Raw genomic sequence first — 17343 nt, 5'->3', positions numbered from 1 at the left:
GCCAGCATAGGTCCTGCTGCACGAGATGGAATGGCGGTGCCTGGGGAACTATCAATAGACATGGCAGATGCTGTTAGCACGGATCGCGCGGACCATGGGCTACCACGATCTTTTAATCAAATCCAGGAATCACCAGAGGAACCGTAAGTTAACCTGCCTCAGCAGCTATTTCGGAATAAATCTCTAACTTCCATTCGAAGGATCACCTTTAAGCGCAGACAGAAACCTCCATCACGTTTCGGCCTCCACAGTATATTTGGCAGCACGCACGATACACCTCTGCCATCTCATGGCAGCCATAGAAGTATCGACGAGAGTACACCGGAGCCACAGCATAATACAACTGCTCAAGATAACATCAGAGGGCACAATGAGTCCGGTTCATCCCAGAAGCCTGGAGCGCCATTGGACTGGTATATCGAAGGACCCGGGAGAAGAGTAGGATATGACAACTTGACTGCGATTGATTGGATTTTTGAATACGCAAAAGAGAGGCAGCGGATACGACACCTGAACGCAAACAACCCTGGCTTGCTGGGCACGTTCCGGCAGCTGCTAGATGCAAGTCAGGTTTGGCTGGTACTAATTATAACCGGCTTAGCAGTTGGTCTTCTAGCAGGATGCATTGATATAGCAAGCCGTTGGCTTGCTGATATAAAAGTGGGATACTGCCAGTCAGGTATGGAAGGGGGGAAATTTTACCTCAATCGAAGTTTCTGTTGCTGGGGATATGATGGTACGACTCCCAACGTTAAGTTAATGAAAACTTGTGGCCAAGTTCTTACATTCTTTAGATCCGGCCGATTGCAGGCATTGGATCCTATGGCGTGATGCATTCCATATCCAGTCTAAAGCTGGTGGTTTCATTGCAGAGTATATGGTCTTCATCCTGTACTCGATTTTGTTTGCTACTAGTGCCGCTATATTAGTCACGTCCTATGCCACTCACGCAAAACACAGCGGAATTCCTGAAATTAAAACAATTTTAGGAGGCTTTGTGATCAAACGATTCATGGGACTATGGACATTAACGATCAAATCCGTTGGCCTGGTAAGTATCCTTAGCTTCTAATGTAAACGTCTCAGGCTCACCCTTTTATAGTGCCTTTCTGTGGCATCCGGTATGTGGTTAGGGAAGGAGGGCCCCTTAGTCCATGTTGCATGTTGCTGTGCAAATGTGATCATGAAACCATTCAGCAGTCTCAATCAAAATGAAGGTGAGTACCAAGCCTTTTATACATCTTTTTATCTGTATTCTCAAATTCTATATAGCAAGGAAGAGAGAAGTCCTATCTGCAGCCGCAGCTGCTGGGATATCAGTAGCATTCGGATCTCCTATAGGCGGCGTGTTGTTCAGTCTTGAGGCATGATGTCCCGCCCCCATAACTGGGTCTAAGTCTGCTAACTCGAACTAGCAACTTTCCTACTACTTTCCTGATAAAACCATGTGGCAAAGCTTCGTTTGTGCTATGGCGGCAGCAATCGCTTTACATGCTCTTAATCCATTCCGCACAGGAAACATCGTCCTTTACCAGGTCACCGATTCTCGGGGATGGCATCCTATTGAGATTCTACCATTCATTTTACTCGGCATTTTCGGAGGTCTGTACGGTGGATTGTTCATCAAATTAAATATACAGGTCTTTAGATGGCGAAAGTCCCGGAGTTTTTCTTTCCCTGTCCTCGAAGTTGTCTTCGTGGCTCTGTTAACCGGCCTAATAAATTTTCCAAACTCCTTTATGAAAGCACAATTATCAGAGCTTTTACACGCTCTTTTTGCGGAATGTGCAAAGACTCCCGGTGATGAATTTGGACTTTGTAAGAGTAATGCTGACTCTCCCGGGACAGTCTGGGCTCTGGTCTTCGCTGCAACTCTTGGGTTCTTGCTTGCGTCGATTACGTTTGGCTTGGATATTCCTGCTGGCGTAATTCTTCCGTCTCTTGCCATCGGTGCGTTATATGGTCGGGCTCTCGGCACAGCCGTTAGCATATGGCAAAAGGCGCATCCAAATTCTCTATTTTTTAGTGATTGCGAACCTGGCGGGCCTTGCGTCACACCAGACACATATGCGATTGTTGGAGCCGCAGCTGCTTTAGGAGGAGCCACTAGGATGACGGTGTCAATTGTTGTTATCATGTTTGAGCTAACAGGAGCCTTAACACATGTCATTCCTATTATGATTGCCGTTATGCTTTCCAAGTGGTGTGGTGATATATTTGGGAAGCATGGCATTTATGAATCCTGGATACATCTAAATGAGTATCCATTCCTGGACCAGAAAGACGATAGTGCGCCTCCAGACGTACCGGTTAGCCAGGTTATGACTAGCGTCAACGATCTGACATTAATCACCGCCGTCGGACACACTGTTGAATCCCTGAATAACTTGCTTTCCAGTACCCCCTACCGCGGATTCCCTGTGGTTTCGGACATGGCCAGCCCTACACTACTTGGTTATATTTCGCGCAACGAACTATCATATGCCTTGAAGGTCTCATCCTCTCGCCATTCAGGGAATCTATCTCCAGAGACACAAGCCTTTTTCTCACACCAGCCGTTTGCCGATCCTGCCGAAACTCTTGACCTTCGCCCATGGATGGACCAGACCCCCATCACACTTAACATACATGCCAATTTTCAGATTGTGGTAAATATGTTTCAGAGGCTTGGCCTCCGGTATGTGCTTATCGTTAATAGAGGGAGGTTAGAAGGTTTCTTGACGAAGAAGGATATCTGGTATATTCTTAATGAGTCCCAAGGGGAAAACGGCACTGGGGTTGATAGGGGTATATTGCGGACAGACGGCTTGGGAGAACACGGTTTGTCAACCCGTTCTGATAACCCGATGCTTGTTAGCCCCGTTGACGATGATGGAAACATGTTATGAGAAAGACACATTCATGCTTGTATAAGTAATGTATTTGATAATAGTCCAATTCAATATCCCTCTAAAATTGAGTCATACGAATAAGTAGAGCTATTTTGTTTTAAGCCTATGTCCATGCACCCACCTTTTAACCATCTATGGTAACAAAAGAAATGAAGGTATCAAAAGTTTTTTTTGTACAGTTTATCATGAACCAAGGGGAATCGTGTTGACAAATTGTGTGGAGGGTAGACCAGCCCAATGTACAGAACGGGGTATGAGTATTATACAACAAATAATTAGAATTAGAATCTTGTTCCGTTAACGCCCTGGACACCCTTGCCAAGTTGACTGGCAACGACGGTTGCCTCTCTAACAGAGCGTGCGATCGTTCCTCGGACTCGCCCTTCCTCGAGAACAAGAAGGCCACCGATAGTGCAACCACCAGGGGTGCTAGTTTTCTCACGAATCAGAGCCGGGTGCTCACCGTTGAGAACCATCCCAGCGGTTCCACGCATAACTTGAGCAGCCATCAACTGTGATTCGGCTCTTGGGAGACCCATGGCGACGGCTCCGTCAGCCAGGGCCTCCAAAACAAGGGCGACGAAAGCAGTGCCGGATCCAGCCAGAGCAGTGCTTGCGTCCATGATGTGTGGGGGGAGAGTGATGACACGACCCACACGAGTGAAGATCCAGGCAACCATTGTGTTCTGGATGTGGGAAAGTGGCGGGTTGGTGCTAGCAATGACGGTCATCGATTCCCTAACAATGGCGGCAGTGTTTGGCATCGCACGAACGACACGACATCTGTCTGCCATGTCAACATCAGAGTCCTTGTACAGGACCTCTTCGATCTGTTCAGCCGGCACACCAGCAAGGATACTGATCAAGAGTTTACCCTTGAGGGCATCTCTCATTCCGGGAACATTGAGAACGTCATTCAGCATGTATGGCTTGCAGCCGAGGATGACGACATCACTGTCGGTGACACCTTTGACGTTCTCGTTTTGCAGAATGGTCAAGGGAAGGTGGTACGGGCTCAGGATATGCTGTATACGCTTCACCGACTCGGCCCTTCGTACACAGGCAATGAATCGAGATGGGATCTGGTGCAAGGGCAAACCCTCTGAAGGCGTGGCGGAACCTGACAGTGGAGGATAGGCTGACGAACTCCTGGGTTCAGAGAGAGATGCCATTATGCCGGACAGGATCGAAGTCCCAAGGGTTCCTGATGGCGCCAAGTTAGCCGCAGTCACTCATTTGTTTTTCTTCGGAACATGCATCCCTAGCCCCGGCCGCGGGAGGAACCTACCACATCCAAGAAACGTCACTGTAGTCCCAGAGTGACCGAGAGAAAGGGTTCCATCCATGAATGAAGACATGATTGCAGGTGTCGTAGCGTGGAAAACAGTCGAAAAAAAGGATTAAGAGTCGAAGGAGAGGGGTGAAACTGGAGAATAAAGGGCGCAAGAGGCGTTCTTGGGAGTTCGCACGGGAACTGAGGCTGTTTTTATATGACGAAGTTTTATTTTTGTTAGATGAAAACCTTAAACGAAGGAAGGTTCGGAAGAACTTCGGGCCGGTGGCAAGGGGCCCATGCGCCCGATTTTACCCGTTTAGGGTGTTTAAGTAAGGCATATTACGTCAGCATGGCTTTTTTAACCTTTTTGGAAGTTTCAACACGAAGCAAAAACGAAAAGCGAAATCGCAAAAAGCGCAAAGTTGCAGCGACTATCAAACCAAAACAGGGCCAACAAGACCTCCTGGTGTGGCACGGAGTGGTATGGAGCCATGATCTCATGAGCCCACGAAGACACTGTGACAACGACACTCAAGCATGGCTGACCCGTTCGAGGTCCGCATGCGCTTCACCACGCAACTGCAGCATCTAAGTGCATCCTTTACCTCGTCACAGAAGGCAGCCAACTATGTCTTGAAACACAGGGACATGGGGGAGGACCTCCACTCATGCATATTAGAGCAATTGGAAAGGGTGAGTAGGCCAGCATTATCGGGATTGCGCAGAACAGAGGTCCCCTGAACTCATAATAAAGAAGTTGAGCTGACAAATTGCTTGCAGAGTAACATGAATACCCGGGCGAATATCATGTACTTTATCGAACATCTGGCCGACATGGCCACGAACGAGAACCATCCCGAGTTTGTCCGTATGATCAAGCGTGATATCCTTCGAATCGTCGATGCCGTTGCCCCGGCTGACGGCTCCGGGGCTGCAAACGTGAAACATGTACGTCGTGTTTTGAACGGTCTTCAATCAAAGGAGATACTTTCTCACGAAACGGTGTCTGAAATACAACTACCCATTTTCTATTTCAACCCGGGAAATTGTTCATATTTTTATCTAGGCCATCCCGCCGCCACGGATAGCACAAAGGGCGGATCGAACGCCACAAAATCAAGGGTTACCGTTGACCGGAAGCAGATCGAACAACGGGTAGAGGAAGATAGGGAGAGAAATAAGCGGCTGCGAGAGAACATGTGGGCCGTACCTCCACACGACATGAAGGAGTTTGAGAAGATGTGGGATGAGGTGAGCGATGTCGGAGAGGACGATTACCTCCAGGCCGCAGAGGAGGCTGAAGAGAGAAGAAGAACTGCTGAGGCTTCAGGTCTCTACAGCTAATAATATATGGCTATGATTACTCTATTTGGAATACAATCATACACGGCGTTATTGGTGGCATCTCATGATACCTGGGAGCGTTCTATCGAGACTTGGCCATACCTTTCTCGGGTGCAAGCGGCATACGAGCAATGAAGTTCCTTTTACTCTTTTCTCTTTAAAAGTAGGATATAAATATCTACCTGCTATTTACAACTCTGCATACTACATAGTATGTATTTTCTCCAAAACCACCTACCAGACCTTACCAATTGGTGGTATAAAGAGCCATACTGTTGAAAATTCCCGGTTTGGCGTGCAGCACCAGCTCTGGGGACGACTAATAGTATATGAAGGAGGCTCAACTCGACTTCATCCCAACCACGAACAGCCTCCGAGCAGTTAGCACATGACCTTGACCACAGGTCTTCCAGTATAAAGCGTTCTACTGGGCACCCGCATGTTATGAAGAGCTTTATCCTACTCTTGGGCTCCTTTCTGTCTCTTCTAAACCCATTGGTTATACCACCTAAAAATAGAATTCGCTGCTTAGGGTCTCCAAAGCCCTTAATGAGCTACACCGAAGCTGGATCTAATTGAATTAGAGTATGGTTCGCTAATGAACAGGTACCCTAAGAGGCTCGTCAACCTATGCCACAAACGTTCCTCGTTAAGCAAACATACCTGCTATCATTGGTCCGCTCCCTCATTTTCTAACCTTTCTATCCCAGGTGTTAGAGCCAACGCCTCCATGTTCCGCTTAATCTCCAGATGTCAGATCCATGTAAGTCTCGGGGATAAGAGGGTATCTTCCAGGACAGTCTTGATTTTCTTGTCGTCTGGACCGTCGAGCAGTCTCCCAGTATATCTGACGGTTGTTACTATGTAACCGTCCTTTGCTCTCGTATGGAATAACTATCTTTCAGTTAATAGTCTCGCAATTGAGTGGATGTTAAGGCTCCATTGATGAATTCGGTGACCATAAGGCATTTCCTTCGGCTTTGCAATTGGCAGCAACCGGTAATTGAACATTATTGGTTGATATCTTTCTGCTACTTGAAATCACAAGAAGTGGGAATGGTGATCTGACTAAGCAACTAGCTCGTTAGAATTCTGACAAAATTACTATTGGCGTAATAATGCAGATAATATATGCAGCAACTATTTTTTTCCACGGCTCTTCAAGTATTCTCCTTTCCATATGTTGTCTCAGATAGTTACAGCTGCTCGTGGCTTGTTCAAGATATCTGACGACGCCGAAGACACGGCGTCCGAACAAGAACAGCCCACCGACATGGCCACGGCAACTCATAATTCGACTTTTTCGCAGGAAACGCCTGCGACCCATGACTCCCCGATTTTGAGTGCAAAGCGCAAAAAGACGCCATCAACCGTGGCAGAAAATACGAATAATAGGCCGCAGAAGAGACGGAAGGGTCATTCAAGCAGGAACGCTTCTGAATCTGGCGCTTCAACTCCGGCGACATCTGTGGGAGAGGGTACCAAGTCTAAGCGGCTGCAGGTGTTGGAGTCTGTTACGATAATTAACCGACCAAATACGGATTCGACCTCGACGGCGCCTGTGGATAGCAAACCCTCCATGCCTAATCTAAGGAAAATCCGCTTTGGAAGTGAGGAACCTGCTCAAGCTAACGGCGCCCACCTAGAGGATGATGAAGAGAAGGAAGACAACAGTACGGAATTGAAGAATGGAACCGCGTCGCAAGTAGACAGAGAAGCAGATGACGATGAGAGTAGTGATGACGAAGCTCCGGAAGCGTTCAGCAATGCTGTGCAGCTATCACAAATACGCGACGCGGAACGTAAAAAAGAAGAGACGAGGCAGATGTAGGTCATTCGATAGGATTTCTCCTTATATCATTCTTCTTTCAGCTTAAACGGATACTGACTATGTCGAATATAACAGGCATGAGCAATTGAGAAGGGAAAAACGAAGAGAACATGAAAAACGTTTACAACATCAAGCCGCTTCAAAAGCTGCCATTCAAAAGGCAGCGGACGCCCGACGGGAAGCCAAGGCTAGAAAGGCGGAAGCTAGGGCAGCAAAGCACGACGAACAACAGTCCGAAACCTCAATGACACTCAGTGCTGAAACACGAGACTCTAAATTGAGTCTATCCAGGCCGCTGCCAGCACTGCTTCCCGATGAGATTTTGAATGCAGAGCCGTCGGCTCGACCATCAATAACTGCGTTTGAAGCAGAAAAGCTACAGACGGGCAAACCGAGACATATCAGGCTTACAGATGCAGCCGAAAAGGCACCAAAGGACATAAAAGTGGGATTGACTGCTATCAGAGTGTTGAGTCATTCGGGCAATGGCTTCAATTCTGCTCTACCACCGAAGGCGTCAAATGCCAGCAAGCGCGTTAGGGAGAACTGGGTTGGTGGGAAACGAAAAAGAGGAGCCACCGGGGCATTGCGACATAGTACCGGAGGCCCAAGAAGCTTTGTACAAAAGTGATTTATCTGGCGTTGCAGTAGTGAAATAATGATACCACACCACCCTTTTTACGACATCTTTACTCCATGTTTAAAAGGATCGAGCCGTACAGGTGACGATCTTCTTTTCACCATGGTTAACCAGGCCGTCCTCCGGGCCTATATCTGGCATATAATATATACCTTACCATACGATATTGCCAAACATTTACGCTGTTAGTGATGTTTAACCAATTGATGACAGTGTTATATCTATTGCCATTGCCCCTATATAGATCCATATGCAAGGCATCATAGTATCAAGCTGGCTCCTAGTAGCTTATCATGAATACAGTCAACTGTTACGATAAACCACTAAGTATTATTATCCGTAAATTCCTGCTCTAGACTCCAACAAGCCGCCAGCCTGTATATCTACACATCACTGTGTATGTTGTCTGATCTATCGCTTTTCTCTTTTCTCTCTTCGTATCCTTCGCGGGAAGATCATCCACGTGTTTCTGGTCTTGGCATTTAATTATATTATGTAATAAGATTTACACGTGACTGAGCTTGGATGGAGAACGAAGCTGCTTTATTACATCAGGAAGTTGGTTTGACACCGCAAGATTGCTAGCATGTCTTTGAGCTGCATAGGGGGGACTAGATAGTGGCGGACATGTCAATGAGCGGGCTTCTATTATCTCCTTGAACAGCATATATCCTTTTGCACAATGAATTCAAACGTGTCTGAGTCGTCTCCTCTCCTTCGACATGGCAAGTCAACCTCCCAAACTACTTCCCAAGCTGCGACCGCTCAGCCATCCAAGTCTGTAACATTCGGCCCAACGACAAGGGGCGAACCAGCATATGAAGCGCAAGATGCTGCCAATCAGCTAAAACCTCTGCATCCAAGTTCTCCCCCCGCCGTAAGAGGCCCTACTGGACAGCCCGTGCTGGCTGCTCTTAACAGCAAACTCCGACGTCGGCATTCTCAAGAACCATCGCTAGGGATTGCTGGGAAGATATCTACGTTACCGAAGATTGGCCCCCAGAGAACGACAAAGACTACCCAGAAACTCAAGCTGCTGCCAAACCCTGTCACAGGTGAAGATGACGTATGGGTCGATGACGAGATTCCAAGAGATGTCTACTCCCAGATAACCCGTATCAAGGAGCCTACGGCAAGAAGAGATGCAGCGAGACTGGGTAAAGGGGATAGAGAGCGGCTTCCTCGTGTGACGGCATACTGCACTGCCAATTCGTACAAGCTAGAGAGTGTGATTAGGTTCTTAAAGTCGAGAGCAGCGACAAGAGGCACGAATCCAAAACTGTTCGACGAGTGCGTTTATTCACCGTACCGTTATGACGATAATGATAAGATGAAAGCCCCCCGTCGACGCAGCGATGGTACCACAGAAACCTCCTTAACACCAAACAATGACCCACGTTCCCAACTCGACCGCGGATTCTCCGATAGCGAACTGGAGGTTGAATCAAATAAAACTCAGGAGAGGGGGAATCTCCTTGATATGAGTATGAACAATGATGACCACCTTCAATCCTTCTTGTCTCCGCCATCACCTCACGCGCTAATAACGGCTCCTTTACCTGACGAACCCCTCATTTTAGACACGGCGATCGATACACCAGAAGTATTCCTGTTTGACTACGGGACTGTGGTAATATGGGGAATGACTGTAGAACAGGAAACCCGGTTTCTACACGAAGTATCCAGATTTGCAAACTCGGTACTGAGTGCAGAGGACATGCAAGTTGAGAACTTCAACTTCTACTACACCCGTGACTATCAAGCTCGAATATACAACGACTTCATCTCGTTACGTGACCCTCGAAGTTACATGACGAAGCTGGCCATTTCACATGCGCTCTCCCAATCTGTCAAGACATCCCTTTTTGAAGACCTAGTCAGCGAAACGATTACGGCAACGTCACCACTGCCGTCGCAGATTGCCCAAACCGGAGGTGTGAATCTCACGCGCAGGCAGATAAATATGCAGATCGGTGAGCTTTTTATACTTCGCATAAATATTCATCTCCAGGGGTCTGTACTTGATAGCCCTGAACTTATGTGGGCGGAGCCTCGGCTTGATCCGATTTACCAGGCTGTTCGAAGTTATCTGGAAATGAACCAGCGCGTGGGACTGCTCACAGAGCGGTTAGATGTTATAGCTGATCTACTTGCTGTTCTCAAAGACCAGTCAAGCCATAGGCATGGAGAGTACCTCGAATGGATCGGTAAGCTGCCACTCTAATGATTTTCTGGTTGTACAATGGGAAACTAATACATGCTACAGTGATCATTTTGATCGGGGCCGAAATCGTCATCGCAGGCATAAATATCATTGTCGATCTGTACGCAGGCCTCGATTGATTATCGAACCCCGGCTTTCACCTTCAAGAAGTAGTCATTGCATCCACGAGGTAGGTGGCTCATGCGCTGATCAAAATCGAGATAACCACGTTGTGATTCTATAGAAGTACCAGTGTTTCCGTCGCGAGATTCCCCAATAGTTGGCGTTTTGATTCTTTCCTTCTCCTATCGAGCAAGATTGTTTCATTTTCCCTTTTTTACTCCTTTTTAATCCTCGTGTCCTTGTTTCTTACTTCGTTTCCCCGATCCTTCTGCGCTCTATTAGCCCGTGTTCCAAAGTGCACGTTACGGGCTGTAAATAAGCCATGCCGAGGTACGTGCATATACAACTACAACCTAAGATATCGGCTACTCCATATCTACTGTCAATGAATCTACTTTATTACTGAATATTCCAAAGTATTGCGCTGTTCTCCTTGTATCTCTATACATAGATCCTATCGAGGTCGTCCAAGGGGTCATTAGTCATCACGGAGTAATAATAATCCAGCCTCTAAACCTTCTGACTAACCATGCCTTTTTTCAACGTCTTCGAAAAAGAAAACAACAAGCTGCACATAAGAACATGGATAAATTGAATATCAAGAAGAAGCCTTGCAGAAATTGAAATCCCCGGAATCGTCGGGAAACAACTGCGGAAGAGCTAGGGAGTTGCATTCTTCCACCCGCAAATCAGCCATCAGGATCTCGCTCCCACCGTCCACTGTAACGCTGCCCCGGCCAGGCAGTCCCATTAGCAATAGTTTATGCAGTTTCGTCGACAGTCTCTTCCAGCCATGTCCCTCGATGGATCGTTCTTTTTGCCATTGGAGGCAGTACATTCCAAAAAAAGAACTCAGCAGAGACAAAATCCTAAAGGCTCAAATGGCGTTTGTCTCGGATGAAGCTCAGTCGAGCCAATAGGAAGCTTGAGCTATCCGGCCTAAGTCGAGAAGTTCTCGTATTTCAGGGACCCAGGATCTTTCACGATTCGATCATGATGGGCCCAGAGGATTTGCCGTCATGTCCACACCTCTCTCAGCTTCTTTTTTGAGGAAGGCCTCCAGTGACGTGGCGGCGAACAGGCGAGATATTCGCATTATCCGACAAGAGTGTCTTACTTCTTAAGCTTTTGGCGCTTGCAATGCAAACTGAAAATAGAATGACAGGAACGTTATTCCTCTATTAGCTTAGATTCCAGAGTGAATGTCACTCCTGCAGAGTGTTTATATAAAGGACAAGGTCTCGCCCCTTGACTTTTATCTTCTTGCACAACAATTCCAACTCTTATTCTACCAGAAGACATCTGATCTGATATACTTTTTGTATACTTTGATACCTTGATACCTTTTCAGAGCCATCAAGCTATTCGCGATGCATTTCTCCAGCTACCTACTCATATCGGCTCTTGCCATGGTTGCAAACGTTGCAACCGCCTCCCCACCTCCACTCAACGAGCTTAGTCGTCCAGCACTCAAAGACTCAACCATTCTGCGCTCGACAGTGAGCTGCCCTGACTGCCCTGAGAGAAACTGCTACAAGTGTACTCTCGGCCACAACAACACCCTCCTTGCCAACACCGGCGGCCTAGCCTACATCCGCACTCTTGTCGGCTTCCAGCTCCCTGTCCCAACCAAGAAGGTCAAGAAGTGCACCGTCCAGTTCCCTGCTTTTGTCCAACGAATCCAAACGGCAATCAACGTGACCGTCTCTGAAGCTATGTCCTCAAACTGGGATGAAGATACCGTCACTGGCGAAAACGCCCCCGACAGCGGAGAGCCCTTCTCCTCCCTTCTTGTCCCAGCTTTGAACAACATGGGTCCTCTCGATGTCACCCAGGCATGCAAGGCTGCTGCTGATAACGGTGACTTTTCCATCTTTGTCGGCACCCAGTTTGGCCGAATCGAGATCTGGTCCAAGGATTCCGGCAACCCAGCCATCCTTCATACCTACTACAAGTGATCCTTCAATTCTCCTACCTACCGCCAGAATTTGTCTTTCTCTTCCCCCTTTATGACTGTACATAATGATATTCCTGGGAGCGTTGTGGAAAACCAAGGATGAATACGGGTATAGAAGTTGCTAGCAATCTGCATTTAATTGATAATACTACTTACTACCACTACAAATTTAACCGACCCCTTTTTTTTCGCAAGTCTAGTTTTTAGTAAGGGGCAAATAAGTTTTCTTTCGCGGCAACCGCTACCAATCTTTTGGATACTCCCGCTGGGAGTCAATGATGTCAAACACAGTCACTAAGAAAATTGCCACCCTTTCCGCCTATAAAATGGTCACAACTCACACTTCGGATGCTCAATATGTTAAAAGAAAAACCTAGTTAACTTTGCTGCAAGATGGTTGGCATACGACGAGCAAACGCCGGACCAGGCGACCAAAACTACATCACCCGTAAGGCCCTTACACGTTCTGCTAAACGTAGTCGATTTAACCATCTGCGCCTACAGGACCAAATCAACTCCCCAGTATTGAAGAGTGGGTGGCGCAAAAGGACAAATTCCGGGCTGTTGGCCACGGTGTGCCGATGATGTTGCCACAGATAGAGAGAAGCAGTCCAGTGCTGGAGACGCTGTTTCAGGACGTACTAGAGCCGGAGATCAGCAGGGTGCTTTATTGCAATTACATAGCGTATTATTCGGCTCGTCTGGGTGCCTGGCGTGCAAAGGGAGTTGGCGAAGTGTGCCATACGATACTGATATGCACAAATGATACTAACCCGAGCTCGTGGAAAGCAGCTGCGAAAGAAATTCTCTCAGTATTTCAAAAAGAGCTGCCAACTAGCTTCACTGGCAAGATCCAAGTGGAGATACAGAATGAGCGTCTTATGTATAACGATGTCTCTCATGTCTTGCCAAACAATCCTGCTCTGCTCAGATGCCTCGAGGGTATCCAGCCAGGGGTAGCAGAGGCGGTTAGGGCGAGTTTGGAGAGTTGCTGGTCATCAATAGCTTATCATACCCTGGTACCCAATGGCTTTCCTCCGGAAACAATGGGACGTTATGCTGTGATAGTATCCTGCCACTCCGGGAGCCGCGAGGACTTTAAAGCGGCAGAGGACCATATCCTGGAAATCCTGGATAAAGTGCCATTTGATATTTACCTGGAGTTTTCCCCAGGGGAGATATCCTTTCTGCGGGGTAATGATGGCCCCAGATTCCTTCCAAATATTACCGAACCCCCTGTTAATGGAGCATCTATCAGCGTTGCCGGGAATTATGTTGAACCAGGCTCGCTTGGTGGATGGGTATGGCTGAACATACCACATAAGGATATCCGGATGCGTTGCGCGTTGACCTGCTACCATGTTGTCAGGTCCATGGATGATACCACTGCTGCACATACTGACATTAACGGAGTTGTCCCTGACGATCCACGGGGACGCACTGTGGCTGAATACCCTGCGGCTTGTGATGCTGCATATACGATGAAGGTTTTGATTAACGTCCCCCCAAGGGATCATCCTAACGAGCACAATATAGAATCCCAATTTAATGTTCTATCAGGTCGAATGGTTGATCCTGTTATCGGAAGAGTAATCTTTGCCTCTGGAGGCCGAGTAAGGGATAGTACCAGAGTGGATTGGGCATTGATTTTAAGTCCCGGTACTTTTGTGGCTAATAAACCTCCTCCGGTATCTACATTTGGACCTTTCAGTCTTCCCCCCTGCGGTTCTTACTTTGCAGACGGTGAATCCAGAGTAAAGAGTTTTGGCCAGGTGAAGTGTGGAGATTGGGTGGCCAAGTTTGGACGTACGTCGGAGACTACGTCAGGGGTAATCAACCGTTTATATAGAGAGGTCAGGTGGCCTTCCGGAATGCGGTCGTTTGAAATGGAAGTCCTCTCACCAGATGGCGACTTTTCAAGGCCGGGAGACTCAGGTTCTATGGTCATCAATTCGAAAGGCGAATTCGTTGGGTTGGTGTTAGCCCGCGACAGTTCAGCTCCCTTTGGCGCCACATACATCACTCCGATCAGTCTTATACAGAGCGATATAAAGGAAAGAACCGGCGGAGGTTTCTTAAGCCTGGATTGTGATGACAGCTGGTTTGTCACAGCTTGATATCCCTTAACGGTTTACTGTATATTCAAGTTCTAGTTGGGGGATATAAAGTCATGTTATAGATGAAAGACCATCTAGTTTCTATGTACGCTCGCTTCAGAAAGGGGCATAAAGCTGCAATATCATTACAAAATCTATACAAGTTTATTATTCCAGTAATATTATCATTTCGCAGTAGCTCTGTTTAAGTTTCAAGATAAAGTAAAGAATAAAATAGCAGCCGCAGCGCTATACTCTAAATTAATAGAGAAGGAAAAAGAAAATAAAAGGTATCCTAGAAGTGTGATATATACAAGTTCAGCTCATTACGCCGTAGAGTCCACGACATTTTAAAACGGAAGAAACAAATGAAAAAAAGAATAGCTGATACATAGACCATCTTTAAACAGTGTCGTGGACACTGTTTGGAGGATTTAGCTCTAAGTAACTGTGGCCCTTTGAAGAAGTTGATATCGAGACCTTGTGGCTGTGGTTGGAATTGGGCCATGAGTATTGCTTCGAGGAGGCGTCGGAACTGCCACCCTTTTCGAGTCGTCGGCTGTTTGAAGTGGAGAATAGTCCCTTGATTGACGATGTAATGGACTTGGGCAAGTGGCGATCAAGGAAAGCGGGAAGTAGTAATAGACATCCACAGAATATTCCCACGTTTGCTTCGATGACGCTATGTAGGTGGTTAGATATGGATGTACGCTCTATTTAAAGTAGAGAAATTTGTGTCACTCACGCCCAGACAGCCAACCTAGATATGTTCCATGTAGCATCGGGGCTACTTTGTAGGACCGGTGTCTCTGCAAGCCGAACCAAGCTAGCACAAACGGCACTGAGAGGAGCGGTGGTTAGATTGAGTGAATATTAGGAGTCAGCTGAAGGGTACACGTACAAGATACCAAGACCAAATACACCAAGGAGTTTGATCTTGCGGCGAAGTGGCATGTTCAGGTTCCACACGGGGTAAATTGGTAGGATGAGCACGTAAAGATCAGTTGACGAGCTGAGGGCGCCAGAAAGATATGGAAGAATGGTAGGATTAATGCACCGCCCAGGGATGGCCAAGTTCCATGCGCGTGCGACGGGGGAGCATGAGAAAACAGTCGCAAAGAGAATTGCGGCATGAGAAATAGCAACGAAGATGATACCGGAGGTGATGAGGATATTTGATAGTGTCTGCGGCGAAAAGACACGGCGGTAAAAGAAGAGGAAGGTAAGCTTGATTGTCGCGGTGAGGGTCAAGTAAACGTATTGCGCAAAGGTGAAATACTATGATGCGTTAGGGGCGTATATTTCTTGATACCTGGAGGGTATATCTCCTACCTTCAAGGCATATGGAACCCAGAGAGGTGGAGTGTCCCATAGATGGCGCCCAATACCCAAAGTATACGCTTCCAGGAGGTTAGCAAAGTATTCTTTGAAGAAGTGAGTTTGGAGATTTACATTTTATCATCAACGCCGAAAATGCAACTGTCAAAACCTATATCTATGCCTTAGCCTTGGGATCTAAAACGGTGGCTGGATATGGCTGCCTACATATGAAATGAGACAAAAATCTATAGATCGTATTTATTAGTTTTTGGCTCAACAACAATTGCATAGAACAGACATCACATACAGTCATCCACTCCCATTCGCGTGCGAGTTATGAGTGTACGGGTGTATACCCGCATCGCAACCGCAGCGGTCGCCAGCGTGAGGCATACTGTGTGAAGGGCAATATTCCCAGCCCACTGGCTTGGAGGGTCGATGATATTAGGGGTAACTCCTGGAGGAGGAGGGATAGCTCCAAGCCACTGGGCAGCCATGGTGTCGTCTATAACCCGAAGCTCAGTCTGATAGTAGAGAGAGTAGGGAGGACAGAGCTGAGTCTTGTAGGATGAGAAACAAAAGAAGTCAACTGGAGAGAGACCAGAGGAGGAGAGACCAGACTTGCAGGGGAGAGATAATATAAGGCGCTAGAGCCTTCGTCCTGCTGCAGGACATTGCAGAGGAGGAGATTTTACCGGATAAATGAGGAGATCAGGAGCATGCCGTTCAACGATTCCCTGTGTTGCCTTGGCCTCATGCATTGGCTCGCCCAAGCTCTCGACTTGTACAGAATTGCCTAAACGAAGCACCGAAGGGTTCCTCTGGTTCGTCGGACCGAGCAGTGATCATATTGGGGGGCTATCGAACGTGCTCGTCGTACTAAAAACAGACATGCTTTGTATGACCGGGAACCCTGGGCCTGTAAATCCTTCTGGCGAGGTCTTCAGCCGTATATGCATTCTCTCATTCCACTCAATCAGGTCGTCTGTAGCCCACACGGAACTTGCAAGCATGGACAGGTGGATTGTTCTTCATGTGTACAACCGGGGGGGCGAAGCCCGTATTCCAGCAGCTGTGATTTGCTTATATTCGCCCTTCCAGCCTTTCGAATCACATCAAAAAAGGTTTTATGCACATCAGGACCTCTGAAGATCAGGCAAAACAAAGCGTAGAGACGCGAAGCGAGGCTGGCTTGCTGTTCTTGTCCTCCAGAAGAAATCATCAGCCAGTCAGTTACACCAGCCGAAGCTGATATCACATTCCCCATCTTGGTTGGTGGTTGAATTCTGGACCAGCCTTGGGCTACTGCAAAGCCGGCGGTTAGACAAGTCCTCACGGCTCGTCTTCAAGCAGGTGCCGACGTCGATGTCGATGTCGATGAAATATCTATATGTTGGTAGTTAGCGAGTGGTAGTTAGTTGTTAAGTGGTTACTACGTAGTTATCAAAGAAAGCGCCATAACTTAAGCCGTCCAACAAAGACCACAACCAACAAGTGTTAGCAACGGCTGGGATAAACAACGATGAAAGTATTATACGGACTTCCCGAGTCCTAGGATAAAGTCCCGTTCAGATTCGTGGGATTCGAGTTTGAAGACGCCAAGTTGCAGCCCGTCTGGGACCAGCTTTGGTAGTTAGTAAATATCAGTGAAGAGATTCAGAC

The 17343-nt window shown here is 47.4% G+C and overlaps 9 protein-coding genes across 9 annotated transcripts; 6 read left to right on the top strand and 3 right to left on the bottom strand.

Moving 5' to 3' along the window:
* Window positions 1-30: 30 nt before the first annotated feature.
* On the top strand, window positions 31-2888 carry MCYG_04157 (chloride channel protein 3; the record flags this gene model as incomplete). The annotated part of the gene is made up of 6 exons (XM_002846374.1): window positions 31-143; window positions 201-736; window positions 795-1051; window positions 1103-1217; window positions 1273-1364; window positions 1416-2888. 6 exons carry the CDS (start codon window positions 31-33, stop codon window positions 2886-2888), a joined length of 2586 nt encoding a protein of 861 aa, XP_002846420.1.
* A 284-nt stretch (window positions 2889-3172) lies between these two features.
* On the bottom strand, window positions 3173-4249 carry MCYG_04156 (pyrroline-5-carboxylate reductase; the record flags this gene model as incomplete). The annotated part of the gene is made up of 2 exons (XM_002846373.1): window positions 3173-4095; window positions 4180-4249. The coding sequence occupies 2 exons, from the start codon at window positions 4247-4249 to the stop codon at window positions 3173-3175; spliced, it is 993 nt and encodes a 330-aa protein (XP_002846419.1).
* A 455-nt stretch (window positions 4250-4704) lies between these two features.
* MCYG_04155 (conserved hypothetical protein) lies at window positions 4705-5511 on the top strand (the record flags this gene model as incomplete). Its single annotated transcript, XM_002846372.1, has 2 exons — window positions 4705-4860; window positions 4948-5511. 2 exons carry the CDS (start codon window positions 4705-4707, stop codon window positions 5509-5511), a joined length of 720 nt encoding a protein of 239 aa, XP_002846418.1.
* Window positions 5512-6691: 1180 nt separating this feature from the next.
* MCYG_04154 (conserved hypothetical protein) lies at window positions 6692-7973 on the top strand (the record flags this gene model as incomplete). The annotated part of the gene is made up of 2 exons (XM_002846371.1): window positions 6692-7338; window positions 7418-7973. The coding sequence occupies 2 exons, from the start codon at window positions 6692-6694 to the stop codon at window positions 7971-7973; spliced, it is 1203 nt and encodes a 400-aa protein (XP_002846417.1).
* A 691-nt stretch (window positions 7974-8664) lies between these two features.
* MCYG_04153 (YagE family protein) lies at window positions 8665-10325 on the top strand (the record flags this gene model as incomplete). The annotated part of the gene is made up of 2 exons (XM_002846370.1): window positions 8665-10189; window positions 10249-10325. 2 exons carry the CDS (start codon window positions 8665-8667, stop codon window positions 10323-10325), a joined length of 1602 nt encoding a protein of 533 aa, XP_002846416.1.
* A 1353-nt stretch (window positions 10326-11678) lies between these two features.
* MCYG_04152 (conserved hypothetical protein) lies at window positions 11679-12266 on the top strand (the record flags this gene model as incomplete). Its single annotated transcript, XM_002846369.1, has 1 exon — window positions 11679-12266. One exon carries the CDS (start codon window positions 11679-11681, stop codon window positions 12264-12266), a length of 588 nt encoding a protein of 195 aa, XP_002846415.1.
* Window positions 12267-12658: 392 nt separating this feature from the next.
* MCYG_04151 (uncharacterized protein) lies at window positions 12659-14382 on the top strand (the record flags this gene model as incomplete). The annotated part of the gene is made up of 2 exons (XM_002846368.1): window positions 12659-12713; window positions 12770-14382. The coding sequence occupies 2 exons, from the start codon at window positions 12659-12661 to the stop codon at window positions 14380-14382; spliced, it is 1668 nt and encodes a 555-aa protein (XP_002846414.1).
* Window positions 14383-14763: 381 nt separating this feature from the next.
* MCYG_04150 (uncharacterized protein) lies at window positions 14764-16178 on the bottom strand (the record flags this gene model as incomplete). Its single annotated transcript, XM_002846367.1, has 5 exons — window positions 14764-15043; window positions 15107-15202; window positions 15263-15639; window positions 15694-15761; window positions 15989-16178. The coding sequence occupies 5 exons, from the start codon at window positions 16176-16178 to the stop codon at window positions 14764-14766; spliced, it is 1011 nt and encodes a 336-aa protein (XP_002846413.1).
* Window positions 16179-16657: 479 nt separating this feature from the next.
* On the bottom strand, window positions 16658-17140 carry MCYG_04149 (uncharacterized protein; the record flags this gene model as incomplete). The annotated part of the gene is made up of 3 exons (XM_002846366.1): window positions 16658-16977; window positions 17018-17067; window positions 17118-17140. The coding sequence occupies 3 exons, from the start codon at window positions 17138-17140 to the stop codon at window positions 16658-16660; spliced, it is 393 nt and encodes a 130-aa protein (XP_002846412.1).
* Between the last annotated feature and the right edge of the window lie 203 nt (window positions 17141-17343).

This window comes from Microsporum canis, genomic scaffold (assembly GCF_000151145.1).
Source record: "Microsporum canis CBS 113480 supercont1.4 genomic scaffold, whole genome shotgun sequence".
NCBI lineage: Eukaryota > Fungi > Ascomycota > Eurotiomycetes > Onygenales > Arthrodermataceae > Microsporum > Microsporum canis.
Note: the sequence above shows the minus strand (reverse complement) of the source record. Positions and strands in the feature narration are given on the sequence as shown.